At 50.2% G+C, this 15,496-nt stretch overlaps 6 protein-coding genes across 6 annotated transcripts; 4 read left to right on the forward strand and 2 right to left on the reverse strand.

Moving 5' to 3' along the window:
* Window positions 1–1,166: 1,166 nt before the first annotated feature.
* P175DRAFT_0508603 (Mcm10/DnaG-type zinc finger protein) lies at window positions 1,167–3,611 on the reverse strand (the record flags this gene model as incomplete). Its single annotated transcript, XM_040898363.1, has 1 exon — window positions 1,167–3,611. One exon carries the CDS (start codon window positions 3,609–3,611, stop codon window positions 1,167–1,169), a length of 2,445 nt encoding a protein of 814 aa, XP_040753061.1.
* Window positions 3,612–4,235: 624 nt separating this feature from the next.
* On the forward strand, window positions 4,236–5,909 carry P175DRAFT_0500550 (uncharacterized protein). Its single transcript, XM_040896981.1, has one exon. It carries the CDS (start codon window positions 4,335–4,337, stop codon window positions 5,652–5,654), a length of 1,320 nt encoding a protein of 439 aa, XP_040753062.1. The 5' UTR covers window positions 4,236–4,334; the 3' UTR covers window positions 5,655–5,909.
* Window positions 5,910–7,508: 1,599 nt separating this feature from the next.
* On the reverse strand, window positions 7,509–9,283 carry P175DRAFT_0492307 (galactokinase galE; the record flags this gene model as incomplete). Its single annotated transcript, XM_040895881.1, has 3 exons — window positions 7,509–7,545; window positions 7,650–8,531; window positions 8,640–9,283. The coding sequence occupies 3 exons, from the start codon at window positions 9,281–9,283 to the stop codon at window positions 7,509–7,511; spliced, it is 1,563 nt and encodes a 520-aa protein (XP_040753063.1).
* A 1,060-nt stretch (window positions 9,284–10,343) lies between these two features.
* P175DRAFT_0492308 (acetolactate synthase catalytic subunit) lies at window positions 10,344–12,747 on the forward strand (the record flags this gene model as incomplete). Its single annotated transcript, XM_040895882.1, has 5 exons — window positions 10,344–10,513; window positions 10,599–10,697; window positions 10,782–10,849; window positions 10,935–12,620; window positions 12,695–12,747. The coding sequence occupies 5 exons, from the start codon at window positions 10,344–10,346 to the stop codon at window positions 12,745–12,747; spliced, it is 2,076 nt and encodes a 691-aa protein (XP_040753064.1).
* An 86-nt stretch (window positions 12,748–12,833) lies between these two features.
* Window positions 12,834–13,554, forward strand: P175DRAFT_0194957 (uncharacterized protein). Its single transcript, XM_040892555.1, has 2 exons — window positions 12,834–13,425; window positions 13,477–13,554. Exon 1 carries the CDS (start codon window positions 12,920–12,922, stop codon window positions 13,298–13,300), a length of 381 nt encoding a protein of 126 aa, XP_040753065.1. The 5' UTR covers window positions 12,834–12,919; the 3' UTR covers window positions 13,301–13,425; window positions 13,477–13,554.
* A 203-nt stretch (window positions 13,555–13,757) lies between these two features.
* On the forward strand, window positions 13,758–15,257 carry P175DRAFT_0435450 (RING finger domain protein; the record flags this gene model as incomplete). Its single annotated transcript, XM_040893731.1, has 1 exon — window positions 13,758–15,257. One exon carries the CDS (start codon window positions 13,758–13,760, stop codon window positions 15,255–15,257), a length of 1,500 nt encoding a protein of 499 aa, XP_040753066.1.
* Between the last annotated feature and the right edge of the window lie 239 nt (window positions 15,258–15,496).

The raw sequence follows: 15,496 nt of genomic DNA on the forward strand, positions 1-15,496 counted from the left end.
GTTAAGGATTTTAATACATCCGGTCACCATCGATTTTCGTTGATTCAAGACAAGGACCGCCTGGTTGACTGAATTCGGACCAGAAGGGAAACGGGATCTGGAGATGGATATTGGGAATATGGATGGAATCGGAGCTTTACTGGGAGGGAATAACGGTGTTTTCTACTTGTGTGTTCTTTTGGAAGGTGTCCTGTTTGAAGTGACTCACTTTCCTTCAATTACATAGTTTGCTTGCGATTAGTTAGATATCCAATGAACATGAATGAGACTGATACTGTCGAGTACCTAAGCTTCCAGTAGCTTTCAAAAATCAACCAAAGTGGACTGAAATGTTTCCCTAGTGACCAACAACAGGATTTATGTAGAGAAGGATAAAAATGAATTCAAGTAAATAAATACTAAGCACTACTTTCATCCTTTCATCCATTCACACTCATGGAAAGAAAGCACTTGGAATGATCAAAAGGAAGAAAGCAAGAAAGAAAGAAAGAAAGAAAGAAAGAACGACAAGTATAAGTAAGTAATCCACATTCATTCCCCTCGTATCCTTCATCAAGCACCTGGTCTAGCTCATATCCAGGCCAACAAGCATAATTCATAACAACATGGCTTGTTTTCTCTCCTAGTCGTCTTATGTATTGCAGTAAAGCTTTGTTATGTTCAGAGTTGATCCATTTATCTTCATGCATCATCCATGATGGGGATTTCGTCGTCGTCGTCGTCGTCGTCGTCGTCGTCTTTTTTTTTTTGATTCCCCACGTAAATCGTTATAGTGGCTTGGGGATTCATTTCTTTTTTTGGGTTGGGAAGGAAGGAAGGAAGGAAGTAGTATGTAGTAAGTGTAGGTTGGTAGAAAGTAGGAAACAGTAGAGGAAAGGGAAAGGAAAATCAAATGAATACATTAGTTGAATGCTTATTTTGCAAGTAAGCGTAGAACAAGTGATGGGTATCTCATCATAGAATAAATAGAACGAAACGTATAGGGTTGGTATTTAGTATACTCTGAGGAGGGTTTTTTTGGTCTTTCTCCTGTTGATAATAGTAGCTTTTGTCTGGTGTTTTCTTTTTCTTTTCTTTTTTTTTTTTGAGGTTATTGAATTGAACGCTCCTAGGCAGGACATGGCATAACATAACATGCTATGCTGGTTTCGAATGCATGAAGGGAATTAGATGATTTCTAATCCATCATCGTCGTCATCGTCATCATCATAAGTGGTTCTCTGTGCTACAGCATTAGGATTGCCTCCTAGGCTATCTCTTCCGGCCTCTTTAATGCCGTTGGATGTTATGAACCGGGTCTTCTTGACCCCACTTCCGTTTGGTCTGTCGCCGTCATGAGCACGCTTTTTAGGGCTGAGTCTCACTGTATCTGCTCTCTTAAATCCCGCGAAGCTGAGAGGGGTAGCGTTCACAGCTGACGAGGAGGGGACCGTCGAGTCGCTTGAATGCATCTTGTGATGATGTGCCTTGTGTGCCGGTCCCATCCCGGGTCGATGGGTTGTCGTGGGGATGTTTTCGTCATTTCGAGCTCGGAGGTATTCCGCACCGACTCCTCCAGACCTGGATGTGAGTTTCTGTGTGAGTTCTCGTTCACGCTGTTGCTCGACCAGGCGTTTCCGGAAGCGTTCTTCTTTACTGTCCGCGCCTCGCGCCATCATGCCTGCTGCGATGAATGGGTCATCATGATCGGCGTCAATCAGACTGGCAGCAGATTGGCCGGGAAGGAGATGCTGAAAGGAGGAGCCACCGTTACTCCTGGATTTGAAACTGGGCGCGACGTAGTACAGAGAACCGGATTGGGGGTCGTATTGAGCGCCGTCAGCTCTCAACAGGCCGTTTCCTTTGGGCTGTGTGCCTCTCTTTCCTCCACCGTAGAAGCCAGTTCGTGAGCCCGAACGTCCACCGGGGCCAAACATGCCGGTTCCTCCGTTCACTCCCATGCGGCCCGCTTGCGTGCGACGCACCTGGAGATCAACGTGGAAGTCGCAGAATTCGGTCTTACGGCCATCAACCCACGACTGGCAGGTTTTGCCGTCCTTACGGACAGCTTTACAGAAGCCGATGTCCTGAGCATAACCGACCTCGAGGATCTTGTCGTCCGAGGACGAGATGGATAGACTAAACCGATTGGTGTCTGTCTTGTTTTTTGGGGGAGGGAGAATTGTGGGGTTTAGGATCGCGATCAGGATGCCTTCTGATAATCTATAGTACCGAGGAAAGGCGGTGTCAAAAAGAAAAAGGTCAATTGTCCATTTAAGGTCAGTGAGTGTGATTACCATGTATTGGCTGGTGTTGTTTAATCCGTCGTCGAAGGGGTTCGTCTCTTTTGCAGTGACGTTCTTAGTCTCTTTGACTAGTTTAGGTTCTGATTTCGAGGCCACGATCCCGAAAACAACGTAGTCGCCATCGATATCGTCTGGGAGTTCAAAAGGCGGACCTTTGATCATCCGCAAAAGGTCAGGGATCCGGAGAACCTTCTTGTCTTCAAGGGTTCGGTCCAGGAATGAATGTGGCAAAATGCGATTCGAGAGATGAAGGGAAGAGAAGGGCTCGAACTTTGAGGAATCAGGAGCCTTTTCCAGGGCCCCTTCTTTCTCACCAGAGGCTTCGTCACTGTTGAAGCTGTTAAGCCGAGAGCTCCCAGGCTGAGGAGAAAAGGACGTGGATTCCGACTTTTGGCTACGCTTGGGAATATGTGATCTTGATTCTTTCATCTCATCTCCCTCCGGTTTCCGCAAACTAGGAGTAGTGTTGCTTCTCTTCAAAGAAGGCTTAAGGTTATTATATGACCTTAGAACATCGTCCCGGTTGAAGCTTTCAGCCCGTCCAGTTCTGGTGTGTAGTTTGGGCGGAGAATTAGGTCTTTCTGCAGCGGCAGCCTTGAAGGCCTCCATCTCGGTTTGGTCGTATTGGAATGCGGAGCTCCGACTAGCTTGGATTCTCTCGGCTCGGGCTTCTCGTTCTCTGCGGGATTTCTCGGTGATGCGACTTTCAGCCATCCGTTCGCTAAAGCTTTTGCCTCGTCTGTCCTCGAAAGAATGCGACTGAGATGCTGACGTGCTTCCTGTGTGAGCTGTAGGCCCATCTCGACTGCCGAGCCTGCTGGTGGGACGCGAATTAGCCCCTCGGGAGCTCGGCGGGCGTCTGAGGGATATATCGCTGCCTTTGAGACCTTTGTCAATCCCAAGGAGATACCTTCTCGGGGACGCAGGCTCAGCTAGTGCAGGAACACGTCGAGTAGGGGATAATGGAACCTGAACTTCGCCTGGTTGGATGCGGCTATTTGTCTCGCGTGGACCTTTATTCCTCGCGGGCTGATCTTGTATCCGCGACGAAAAGCCTCCTGATGATGCTGGCCTAGACGGCGCATCCCCGCCCTCGTGTCTGTCAGGCCGCCCGGTGCCTGCTTTGCCGCGATTCCTCTGTAGCTGCTTTAATTTAAGTCGTGCCTCGATCGCAGCTAGCTTCAAGTGGAGCGTTTCCTCATCCTCGTCGTCGTCCTCTGTATCGTCCAGGCCATCGCTCAACAGTTGGGCGGCCTTGGTTCGCAAGTCCGGAGTCGTAGTTGAATGTTTCAAAGGGGACCCGAGGTTCTCTCGACGGCGCTGCATTTCCTCATACTTTCGTCGACCACTTGGGGAGCTGAGAAGGGCATCCCGTGGGGATTTTGGCGGCCACGAGGTCTCGACCACTAACGAAGGAATAAAATACCCTAGTTAGACAAATATTGTCACTGTTCCGAATCGGATGGTTTCACACTCACTGCTGGTCATGGCAGCCTTTCCTTCCTTTCCTGGTTTTTATTTTGCCCTAACCCCTAGAGATGAAGGATAGCTAGCGGAATTGCTTTTTCGTGCCGCTATTATTGTCCTTCTATCCTTGAGCTCTCTGGCGGAGTCTTCGCCATATCCAGCTAATGTTGCTGGGGATGCGGGGAAAAGGACGGTGTCGTATAGCGCGAATCACGCGTATGATATATGATGAGCCTTTTTGGTCGGGACGAGGTATTATTTTCGAGTGAGGAATCGTAAGGGGGCAAGAGCTAGTCCACACACGCACACAGTATATCTAGTAAGGGGGAAAAAGCGCACAAAAAGAGATCTTGCATAGCTTCATCCACGGATGGATTGGCGGCTGCGGCGGTGATTGGCCTGCGGGAAAGGCGCGTGTCGCGTCCGAAATGAAGGGGAAAAAGAACGCGTTCCTCTATCCAAGTACTCACCAAGTCTTGCTGATTGGCATCCATCTCCACTGCAAAAGAAAGAAAGAAAGAAAGAAACACATGTCAAACCTTTGAACTGAACTGTCCCCAAGTTATTCTCCGAGTCTTCAATATGCGAACTCGAGCCTCCGCTCCCCCATCGGAACCTCTAGAATCCTCCAAACCGACCCCCGTGAAGCCCAGCAAAACATTCATCCTTCCTTCCTCTGCCAGTCCAGATGCCAGATTTATTACTTTACCCAACCCACGAACAGACGAACCGACGCGCTATTTCTTTTGCCCCAAACTAGGCGTGTACGAGATCACCGTTGTCACAACCCCTGCGCAGGATCCGCGGAGTATCCTCTATTCTTTCACATCCAGTTCCAGCAACAATGGCAACAACGAGGGCGCAATCGCCAAATCAGCTAAACTCCTAGTTGCAACACCGATAGATGCCCTTTTCTTTATGATCCCGCTCCTCGCCCCTCCCTCGACCTCCGCTGCGAATCAAGGCAAGAGACTCTTCCAACCGCTGGACGATATTATCGACTCTCGAGACGACCTATCCAAGCATCTACGGGACATTCTCTACAATGAGACGTTCAGGGAGACGCTGCTCCGCCGTGTAGATGCGGTCTGCGACTCCGTGGAAGCGGGCGACGAAAAAATGTTCCGATTTAGCGAGGCAAAGCTCCTTCGGGAATTACTGAGCAAGGCAGAGCGCATGTCCTCGCAGGGTCTCCCATGTAGTTTGGAAGAGCGATTCGTGAAGCAAGCTCTCGCTATGCCGCTTATGTCAGTTTCACGGAATGACGCTAGCACGAACGGTGAATCTTCTACTACTTCAGCAACCGTAGCAAAAGATGAGGAAAAAGAAAGCGAATCCCCAGAAGGCAAAGATGTTAAAGAAACCCAGTCCACAATAATTGCCACTGCCACTGCTACTGCTTCAACAACATCAGTATCCACGCCTACGAGCGATTCAACGTCAACGTCAACACCAACCTCAGTCACAGAGCAACTCCCCGAGCAACCAACATGCCCGGACTCCATAGTCCGCCTCCAGCGGATCTCAACCGCCCTCACCTTCCTGAAAAACTCATATGCCTCTCCCGAGTTAAGCGCAAAACTCGACGCGATGCTTGCTGCCCCGGAGACCCCTATCAACTTTGAACCTCTGCACGCCCATCTCAAATACCTTGCTGGGTTGCGCGCGGAAGCGCTCGCGTCTCGATCGCTAGGCGATTTCAGCCTCAAGCGAACAGCAGAGGACGACGACGATGTTGCGGAGTCCCGGGCTGAAAAGAAACGCCGTAAGGAGGAAGAAGAGAAGAAGAAGAAGGCCGGGGAGTCGCGTGGGGTAAGGGAGTTGAAAAAAGTCAATACAACGGGGATGAAGAAGATGAGTGACTTTTTCGGAAAGGCGACTGTGGCTAAGAAGAAGTCTTAAGTCTAGTTATGGCTATGGGTATGGCTATGTTATATCGTCTACCTCTGCTTTGGACGGGTAATATACAAACACTCTCTGCGCAGAGATGGGATTTTGACACCTCCTACATCATATGGCCTAATAAGGATTCCTAGATCTCTAGGTCGGAATCGATGGGAGAAGTCCCAGTCATTCATTGCCTCTGTTATCAAGCAAAGTTGACCACTCCTAAGCTACTAACTAGCTCGAGAGCAAAGAACCCCCCCCCCCCCCCCCGCCCGGGGGAACGATCTCAGATCGCACCATGTGCACATGGCAATGGAGACATTACTTACGTACTCTCGAGTTCGAGGAAGCCTCTGCCGCAAAACAGGGACCTCATCTGTTCATAATCCAGTCTCTGTTGTGGATGAAAACCTTTGGGAAGCAGAGATCTCCGCATCGCTAGCTAAGTTAGACATATATTACAACTAGAATGTGAGGACCTGTGAAATTGACTTTTAATTAGCCCTATAGGCGATTAAAGAGGGTAGATCGAGGCACGTTAACGATAAATAGTTCCTGCATCATGAATACTTGGAATTAATTTTACTATTTATCAAGGCTTGTACAGCAAGGTAGATCCTACCCTCTTGCTCCACTGATTTTCGAGACAATCGATGCGTTTTTGGTAGCTTGGTAGTAGTTTAAATAGTGGGACAGACTCGATTAACTGACTTTGCATTACATAGCATTACCGGGACAAACTCAAGCACGGCGAAATATCGCCAATCACGAAAATTCATGTCGTTGACAGCTTGCGAGAGGACGAAAAGTTTGGAGATACCGAAACCAAATCTTATGCACGCAGTATTCACCAGCAACTGGGAAGAATTACAAATTTTCGATAACAAGAAGTCTCGTCTCTCATCGTTGACAAATCTCCTCTGAAAAAAATGACCTTGTACTCCCGCCGGGCTGCATGAGACTACAGACCAAGCATGACCTGTAAAGAGTAAATACAGCATGCATCCATATGTTCGTTCCAAGGATCGGGATGCAACAACAATGTCGTCGATATAGGCACGACAAAAGGCAACAAATTCACGGAGCTGAAGATCCATCTGTCGTTGCACCTATGGCACAGAATTAATAAAACCCATTATGGCAACATTAAAAATTTCTTGCCCTCGGTTGACTGCCTATTGCTAGTCGTTTGCGATGGTCTCTCCTAACAGACCACTGGTAGAAGAATTTACAAGCATCCATCGCCGAAATATACAGAGCCAGATCAGTACCCTATACCAACACAGGAAGAAATTGTGCAGTTGGTTCAGACCCTTTCTACTCCAAGCAATATCCTGACTCGAACGGATTGCCACCCAGAACACAAGTCAACCCAATTCTTTTCCTCAGTCGGGCTTTAACGAAAGCGGAGAAAGGCTATTGGCCCACAGAACTAGAGATCTCATGCCTAGTTTGGGCACTTCGAAAAACCCGCCCTCTAGTTGAAGCAGCTAAAAGGGTTGTTGTGTATACAGTGGGATGGCACGAACTCGGCGAATTATCATGTCATCATGGAATTTAGCCGCAATTTCCGACAATAAAAAGGGGCCAGCCATCGTTCAGAGTAGACAGACGAGGGGAGGGGGGGATTGAAGAAGAAGAAGAAAGTCTAGAGAGTTAGAATAGTAAGGACGGTTCTCACCTTGTACTAATACTGGAATGAGCTGATAGGTGGTGATGACAATACTCAACACAAGAACTGGAATATCATCATTATCATCATCATCATCATCATTCCATTGCAGTGGTTTTCAACAGATTAAATGCTTTTATATATATATATTTTTTTTATTTGTTGTTATTTTTAATAATTCCATTCTGAGACTCAACTCAGATCTCGACTTGAGAAATGGCGGCTCCCGTAACCCTAAACGAGATTAGCAAGTACATCGCAAACCATCGCCGTTTTCATGAAAGAGAGAGAGAGAGAGAGAGAGAGAGAGAGAGAGAGAGAGAGAGAGAAAGACTTACAGAAATGACCCGTTAGAAGGCTTACTGATAACCATCGCCTGCGCTAGCTTCTCCTCACTAATATCAGGAAAGTACTTCAAATAGTACTCTTCTGTCAGGGCCTTCGTGACGGCCTCAACCTTGGACTGCGGTAGCATGTGAACGGTACAACCGCCCCATCCCGCACCGGTCAACCGACTCCCCCATGTCCCGGCACGACGCGCAATATCACAGATCTCATCGACCTGCGGGGCACTGCAATCATATGCATCGCGGCAGGAAGCCTGGGACTCGTTCAGCAATTGACCGAGATATCGGATGCGTCTGTCATCCAGGACATGCGCCTTGGCCAGACAGGCCTTGAAGTCTAGCACGCGGCGGGCCTCGGTGAAACAGTGCAGCGCGCGCTGGCGGAGGAGAAAGCGCTCCGCCTGTACGGGGAACGAGGAGAGGTATTTCGCTTCAAGCTCGGGGGTGGTGATGCCTATCAGCTGGGCCATCTCTTCCCTCGTGTAGCCCTGTTCCTGGGTGAGGGTTTCCAGGGTAGCCTGGATGACGGAGTCGATTTGGTACTCGAGGGGGTCGCCGAGACGGCCTTCCTTGCGCATGAGCTCGTTGTGGAAGGTGCGGAGGCTGTAGCCCAGAGAGCTGCTGTCCTTGGGGAGTCTGAGGCCGTTCTGGGCGGCGAGGACGACGGAGGCGAGGGTGCATTCGGCGACGCGGAGGTTGTAGTGGCGCGGGGCGGTTTCGGCTTTGTTGGAGGTGACGAAGCTTTGTGCCATCAGGAAAGTAAGTTCCTCTTCGGCTTTGGGGACGGGGACGTGCTGGACTTCAAAGTTGGGGAAGAATTGAGTGTAGAGGAGGTATCCTCGGCGGGAGAAGATGGAGGCCGCTTGGTCCATACTGAGGGATAATTAATTAGTTTATCAACCAGCTGGGGAGGGACATTTTTCTTTTCTTTTCTTTTCTTTTCTTTTCTTTCTTTCTTTTTTTTTTTTTTCAAGGACATACCCTCCTGAATACACGCCCACTGCGCGCTCAGAGACAACCGCTAGGTCAAGCAAGTCCTGCTTGGAGACATTGTGGTTGTTGGCCTTCAGGACCGCCAATGTACTGGCGCAGACAAAGGCTGCACTGCTAGAAATTCCACCACCAGGGGGCACGTTTCCATCCAACAGCACCTCCATACTCGCGGGGACAAAGGAGCCATCTGCCTTGGTCTTACGCAGGAACTTCAATGCCCCCAACAATCCCGCCTTGAAGTAGTTCACCCACTCGTGCTTCTTGGGGTCGATTTCGATCTCGGAGTCCTTGGGTATAGTAAACTCGCGCGTGGGGAACTTTTCCGGATTGACATTGGAAATCTTCACGACGGATTCCGAGCCGGTCGAGGGGACGCCCACCTTGACGGCGATAATTACGTCGACGCTCACAGCGGTGGGGAGGACGTCATATAGGTTGTAGTCGATATGCTCTCCGATGATGTTCACACGACCAGGACTGCGGGCAACAAAATCTGGACGGTGGGAGTAGAGCTTGTAAAATTGAGAGATCAAATGATTGAAGCGCTTCTGGTGTTGGGGGGCGACGGAGGTGGCAGAGACCTCGTCGGTCGCATAAACCTCAGCAATGGATTCGGTTTGGGGGACGATCATGATGAAAGGTGGGGTCAATAGTCGATACCGGGCACAACCACTTTATATTAGAGGGGAGGGAAGAAGAGGAGAGAAGAGGAAAACAAAAGAGAACCGGAGGGGAAATGAAGTCACAACCCCAGCCGGATGAGTTAGAGAGAGCATTTTGGAGTTGATTGGCGGGGAAATCCAGGTGGGCTCATATTTATTTCAAGGTCATGATACCGAAAGAGATTCTGGTGATTTACCCGATGGAATATTTCATCCCTGAATTCCTGTATAGCAGTTCGAGTGCTGGATTCACCCGGCTAAATAATCACAGCTGAATATAAAATTAGCCGATGGTTCTGTATAAATCCTCACTATTTATTCCATTGGTCTCCGTTAGTCGAGTAAATACCTCCACTGCTGAGTCTATATACTCTGTATCAACTACCTCGCTCGATGTCTACCGAATGGGATGATTATGCAGAATCCAGTCCTCATCCCAGGCCTTACATGCAGGAGGGGAATTTAATATATTCCCGTCTCCCTACATTCAGGTTACCATGTACGGAATTGTTCTCCTGTCTATCGGGATCAAATAGGATTCTTGACAGCAGACACCGAGTTGGGATGTACGTGCATTTGAGGATATAGATTTGGATCCTCCGGGATCGGTGATGAGATGACCTACCTAACGGAGTAAGTGTCTCGCCTACCTTGTAGGGTATACCATATGCTTGATATTCGTATAGTTGGTAGTTTTGTAAAGCAGGTCTCTAAGTCACTCCTTATATAGGACCGGCCCGGTCTCGTGACTGGCCGATCATCGGAGGCTCGACCAATAGCAGAACGTGTATTCTGTGACCAACAGGGCCCTAGTCCGAAATCGGTCACCCTCGTCTTAGTCACTTTCAAAAAAAGTGACTGGAAACTGACTTTAAGGCCGGTTTGGCTCAAGAGTTTACTCATTTTCTCTGTCCTCGTCCTGGTTTTCTTTTTATTTCCCTTTCTTTGTCCTTTTGATCTCTCATTTGTCTCTTGCAATCCCCTCCTCTCCCCCCCCCCCGAGACTGGCCTGGCAGCCGTCACAGCTACCATGATGATGCCTCTAAGACCATCAAAAACCGCCCTGCGCGCTCTCCACTACCACAGGAGTTTCCCTGCTGGCACCAGATCTTTCACCTCTTCCTCTGTCGCCGCCGCTCTAACGCCCCACCGCTTTAAGACTCAGAAGCGCGGTCAGAGCACAGCTACCGCTCCCGCTACGTGAGCTGCCTTCTCTTTCTCTCCCAGCTTCAATTTCGCCTCAACACCACAATTGCCTTGCTAATCCGAGGTGTACCCTCTCCAGAAATGTCAGACCTAGCCCCAGTCCCGCCTTCAATCAAGAACCCACCCGGAATGAGGTGTCACCGCTCCAAAATCGACAGCTCCCCGAGTTGGACGATTCGTATGTTTTTCTTCCCCAATGCTGTCTCTGTGGTGTTGTAATTGTAAGATCCAATCTAATTGAGCGGTCTTGCGGCTGTGATAGTTTCGTTGGTCTCAGCGGTGGTGAAATTTTCCATGAGATGATGCTGCGTCTGGGTGTGAAGCACATCTGTGAGTCATCCGATTCCCCCCCCCCCAGATGAGCCAACCAAAAAGAAAAAAAAAAGAAAGGTCCTGATTCTGTCTCCTTGAACAGTTGGATACCCTGGCGGTGCTATTCTCCCGGTTTTCGATGCCATTTACAACTCCAAGCACTTTGACTTCGTCCTTCCCCGACACGAGCAGGGTGCGGGCCACATGGCTGAAGGCTATGCCCGTGCTTCAGGAAATCCCGGGGTTGTCCTCGTTACCTCTGGTCCTGGTGCTACCAATGTCATTACCCCCATGCAGGACGCTCTCTCCGACGGTACCCCCATGGTCGTTTTCTGCGGTCAGGTCCCCACCACCTCTATCGGTACCGATTCTTTCCAGGAAGCCGACGTGATTGGGATCTCCCGGGCTTGCACGAAATGGAATGTTATGGTCAAGTCCGTCGCCGAACTCCCCCGCCGCATTCAGGAAGCCTTCGAAATCGCGACAAGCGGCCGCCCCGGCCCTGTCCTGGTCGATCTCCCCAAGGATATCACCGCTGGCATCCTCCGCAAATCTATCCCCATGAACAGCACTATCCCCTCCCTCCCGAGCGCTGCCACGATTGCCGCCCGCGAATTGAGCATGAAGCAGCTCCAGAACACTATCAAGCGTGTGTCCAGCCTGGTCAACGTGGCTAAGAAACCTATCCTTTACGTCGGTCAGGGTATTCTTGCACAGCCCGAGGGCCCCCAGCTCCTGAAAGAGCTGGCTGACAAAGCTTGCATTCCCGTCACTACTACTCTGCAGGGTCTGGGTGGCTTCGATGAGCTTGACCCCAAGGCACTGCACATGCTGGGTATGCACGGTTCTGCCTATGCCAACATGGCCATGCAAGAGGCCGACCTGATCATTGCCGTGGGTGCTCGATTCGATGACCGCGTGACTGGCAACGTTTCCAGGTTTGCGCCCCAGGCCAAGCTCGCCGCCTCCGAGGGCCGTGGTGGTATCGTCCACTTTGAGATCATGCCCAAGAACATCAACAAGATCGTCGAGGCCACCGAAGCTGTGGAGGGTGACTGCGCGGAAAACATCCGCCTCCTCCTTCCCCAGGTCGAACCCGTCGCCGAGCGACCAGAGTGGTTCGCCCAGATCAATGACTGGAAGGCCCGATTCCCCTTCTCCCTGTACGAGAAGCAAGCCGCCGATGGCCCCATCAAGCCCCAGGCCCTGATCGAGAAGCTGAGCGATCTCACCGCTCACATGAAGGACCGCACCATCATCACTACCGGTGTCGGTCAGCACCAGATGTGGGCCGCGCAGCACTTCCGCTGGCGTCAGCCTCGCACCATGATCACCTCCGGTGGTCTTGGCACCATGGGATTCGGTCTCCCTGCTGCCATTGGAGCCAAGGTTGCCCGCCCTGACTGTTTGGTTATCGACATTGATGGGGATGCCTCGTTCAACATGACTCTGACCGAGCTCTCCACCGCTGCCCAGTTCAACATTGGTGTCAAGGTCCTCCTCCTGAACAACGAAGAACAGGGCATGGTGACCCAATGGCAGAACTTGTTCTACGAGGACCGCTACTCCCATACTCACCAGAAGAACCCCGACTTCGTTCCCCTGGCTCAGTCCATGGGTGTTGCTGCTGACCGTTGTACCCATCCCTCGGACGTGGAAGCCAAACTGAAGTGGTTGATCGAAAGCGAGGGCCCTGCTCTGCTGGAGGTGTTTACTGACCGCAAGGTGCCTGTGCTGCCTATGGTTCCCGGTGGCAGTGCTCTGCACGAGTTCCTCGTCTTTGACGAAGGTAAGCTTCCCTAATGCTGATCTACTATTCCCCTTCGAATGCTAATTTTTTTTTTTTTTTTTTCACCTGTATAGCCAAGGAAAAGGAGCGAAAGGCCCTGATGAAGAAAAGGAATGTGAACGTTTAAACCACTCTCCCAGCGCCCCATGATGACTTTTCAACAACCGATTATTGAGTAGTTACCCAAAGTGCCTCCTGATCCGATCTCCATTGATATCCACAGCGTTTTCTGGCGGGTTCTGAAAACGCTAGCGACCTCTGCACTCCCCCAAAAATCTCACCCGGTCTTATTCACGAGGATGTGCTTCCTTCGGGTAAGATGTGGGGGATGTCTTGTCTTTATCCACGAACTTCATTCCAATGCATTCCTGCAGAGTTTGTCTTATTCCTGTATTTCCATTCAGTGCTCCCTACCTTTTCTGTTACGTATTTTTTTTTTATTTTCCTATTTTTTGGCTGGTTCATTGGGATCTGACCGGCCAAAAAAAGTTTGCCTTGGTTTTGCCATGTATATAATGTTGCCCAGTTGGTTGTTGATGTGTAGTATCTGTTGCGAGTGTTCCGCATCTTGGAAAAATTCAAAAGGCATATATGACAAGGACTTGCTTTCTCTCTCCCTCTCTCCTTTCAATTTCCATCTCGTATTCATCCTGGATTATTTTTCTCGTCTCCTCTCTTGACGTTGGCCATCCGCCTGTGGATTATCACGTGACAACATCTCGATAGCCGCGGTTCGCATCCGAGCAGGTCAAAGTTGCCATTTTTAGTTCGCTCACTCACTACGCAATACCTCTCTGTATTATTAGTATTATCATCATCATCATTATTATTAACTGCTAACTAACTAGTTAACTAGTTCACTGGTGGGAGGGCGCTGACGGAACCCAAATTCTCAACCCCCCATTCCTCTCAAAACACCTCTCCGGTACATTACAAGTGAATTGCTTTTTTGCCTTCGCCTCGGAAATCTATCTACCTACCTACCTCCCTCCTTCCGTCATTCTTCTTCCTCCTCCACCCACATCCAAAATATATGAGAGGTCTTTAAGCTGTTTATCATCCCCAACCCAGGATGCTGTGCTCTTCTTCTCTTCTCTAAGTACTGCTATTCAACCCCACGTTTCTTCTTCTGCGACCATGGCCTCTCTTCCCAGTTATTCGGCCTCAGGCAGAACCCGGCCCTCTGATGCCTCGTCGTCCACCGCCTGGGAGGATAGCGTAACGCCAGAGCTTAATCACGACCATCCCAATGGCCACACGTCCCCCGAATCGACAGAGGATAAGGAGACCGTGGTTTTGAATAAGCCCGGTGCAGACCAAGCAGAAACATCCAACGGCAAAGCTCCAGCCCATGTCCTGGAGGCCGTGGGCTCTGGCTCCCCGTCGCACGATGTCGAAGAACCTCGTAAATGCTGGATCTGTTATACTGATGAGACAGAAGACACCCCCCTAAATTCCGAATGGCGATCGCCTTGTCCGTGCGCTTTGACGGCCCACGAAGCCTGTCTGCTCGACTGGCTTGCGGACTTGGAGAACCCGCGCTCCCGCAAGCGCAACGGCCACAATGCGAAGATGGTCTGTCCGCAATGCAAGACTGAGATCGTGGTCACGCGCCCGCGGAGCTACATTGTGGATGTTGTGCGCATGGTGGAGCAGATTGCGGGCCGGCTAATTCTCCCGGGGATGGTGTTCACGCTGGCCGGCACGGTTTGGGCCGGATGCTGTGCCCACGGAGTGTATTCTATGTATTTTGTTTTTGGGACCGAAGAGGCCAAGCATATCCTGGAAGAAGCCGCGGACGGCACTTGGAACTCGGGTCTGAATCTCGGCCTACCCCTCATTCCCTTGGTGCTAATCTTCTCGCGCACCCGCTATGCCGAGGGCCTGCTCCCCGCCATCCCCGTCTTGTTTTTCGCCACCCATACTCCCGGACACGAACCTGATCTCGACCTTTGGCCTCCTAGCGCTGCCGTGACATTCGCAGCGCTTCCTTACGTGAAAAGTTTCTATGGTGCGATTTATGACAGACTGTTTGGGAAATTGGAGAGAAGGTGGATCGCAGAGGTACAGCCACGTCAGGCGGACATAAATGAATTTGACGATAATGCGCCGCCCAATCATCCCGAGCCCGATCCAATACCAGCAGATGGGAACGGACAGATCTTGATGGAATTTGACCTGGAGTTCCAAGTGGGAATGGGAAACAATAACGTTGAGCCTCCGGAAGCTCTTGGATTAGGAGCTGAAGGCGACGGACAGCAACTTGGGCAAGGACAGAATCAAGGTGGTGGAATCAACGGCCAGGCACTGGGGCTTGGCCAACGGGACAATCTGATCCATGAAACAAATAGCCTGGCGGATATTATTCTCGGGGCACTTGCGTTTCCGGCCATCTCGGCTTCCATGGGAGGGCTTCTCAAGTATGTTCTGCCCAAGTCATGGACGACAGTGTCGGCTCTCGAACGGGGAAGACCTGGCCTGCTACAAACCCGATGGGGGCGAAGCGTGATCGGCGGGTGTGTCTTTGTACTTCTCAAAGATGCACTTGTTCTTTACTGTCGATGGAAGCTTGCGCAGTCTCATCGACGACGCAAGGTGCTAAACTATGACCGAACGAAGAAGCAGGTTGGGCGGTAGCCTTTGAGTCGGAGTTTTTTTTTTTTTGTTTCTTCTTCTTCTTCTTCTTCTTCTTATGATAATTGTGTGATGCTGCATTGTAGGCGTTTCTGGTGGACTTCCTGGGCGATACACTCTTTAAAACAGGGACTTTTTCTGCTACATATCTCTGGACGCATACCATGGTAGTAAAAATGATATATTATAATTCTCAATCTGATCATGCATTCCATCTGAAAATTTGTCTAGTTAAATCAACA

Source organism: Aspergillus ochraceoroseus (assembly GCF_002846915.1).
Source record: "Aspergillus ochraceoroseus IBT 24754 chromosome Unknown P175scaffold_3, whole genome shotgun sequence".
In the NCBI taxonomy this organism is placed as follows: domain Eukaryota; kingdom Fungi; phylum Ascomycota; class Eurotiomycetes; order Eurotiales; family Aspergillaceae; genus Aspergillus; species Aspergillus ochraceoroseus.

Bases quoted from the DNA above. Each gene is read 5' to 3' on its own strand.
- P175DRAFT_0194957 (XM_040892555.1), top strand. From the start codon at position 12,920: ATGTGCTTCCTTCGGGTAAGATGTGGGGGATGTCTTGTCTTTATCCAC.
- P175DRAFT_0500550 (XM_040896981.1), top strand. From the start codon at position 4,335: ATGCGAACTCGAGCCTCCGCTCCCCCATCGGAACCTCTAGAATCCTCC.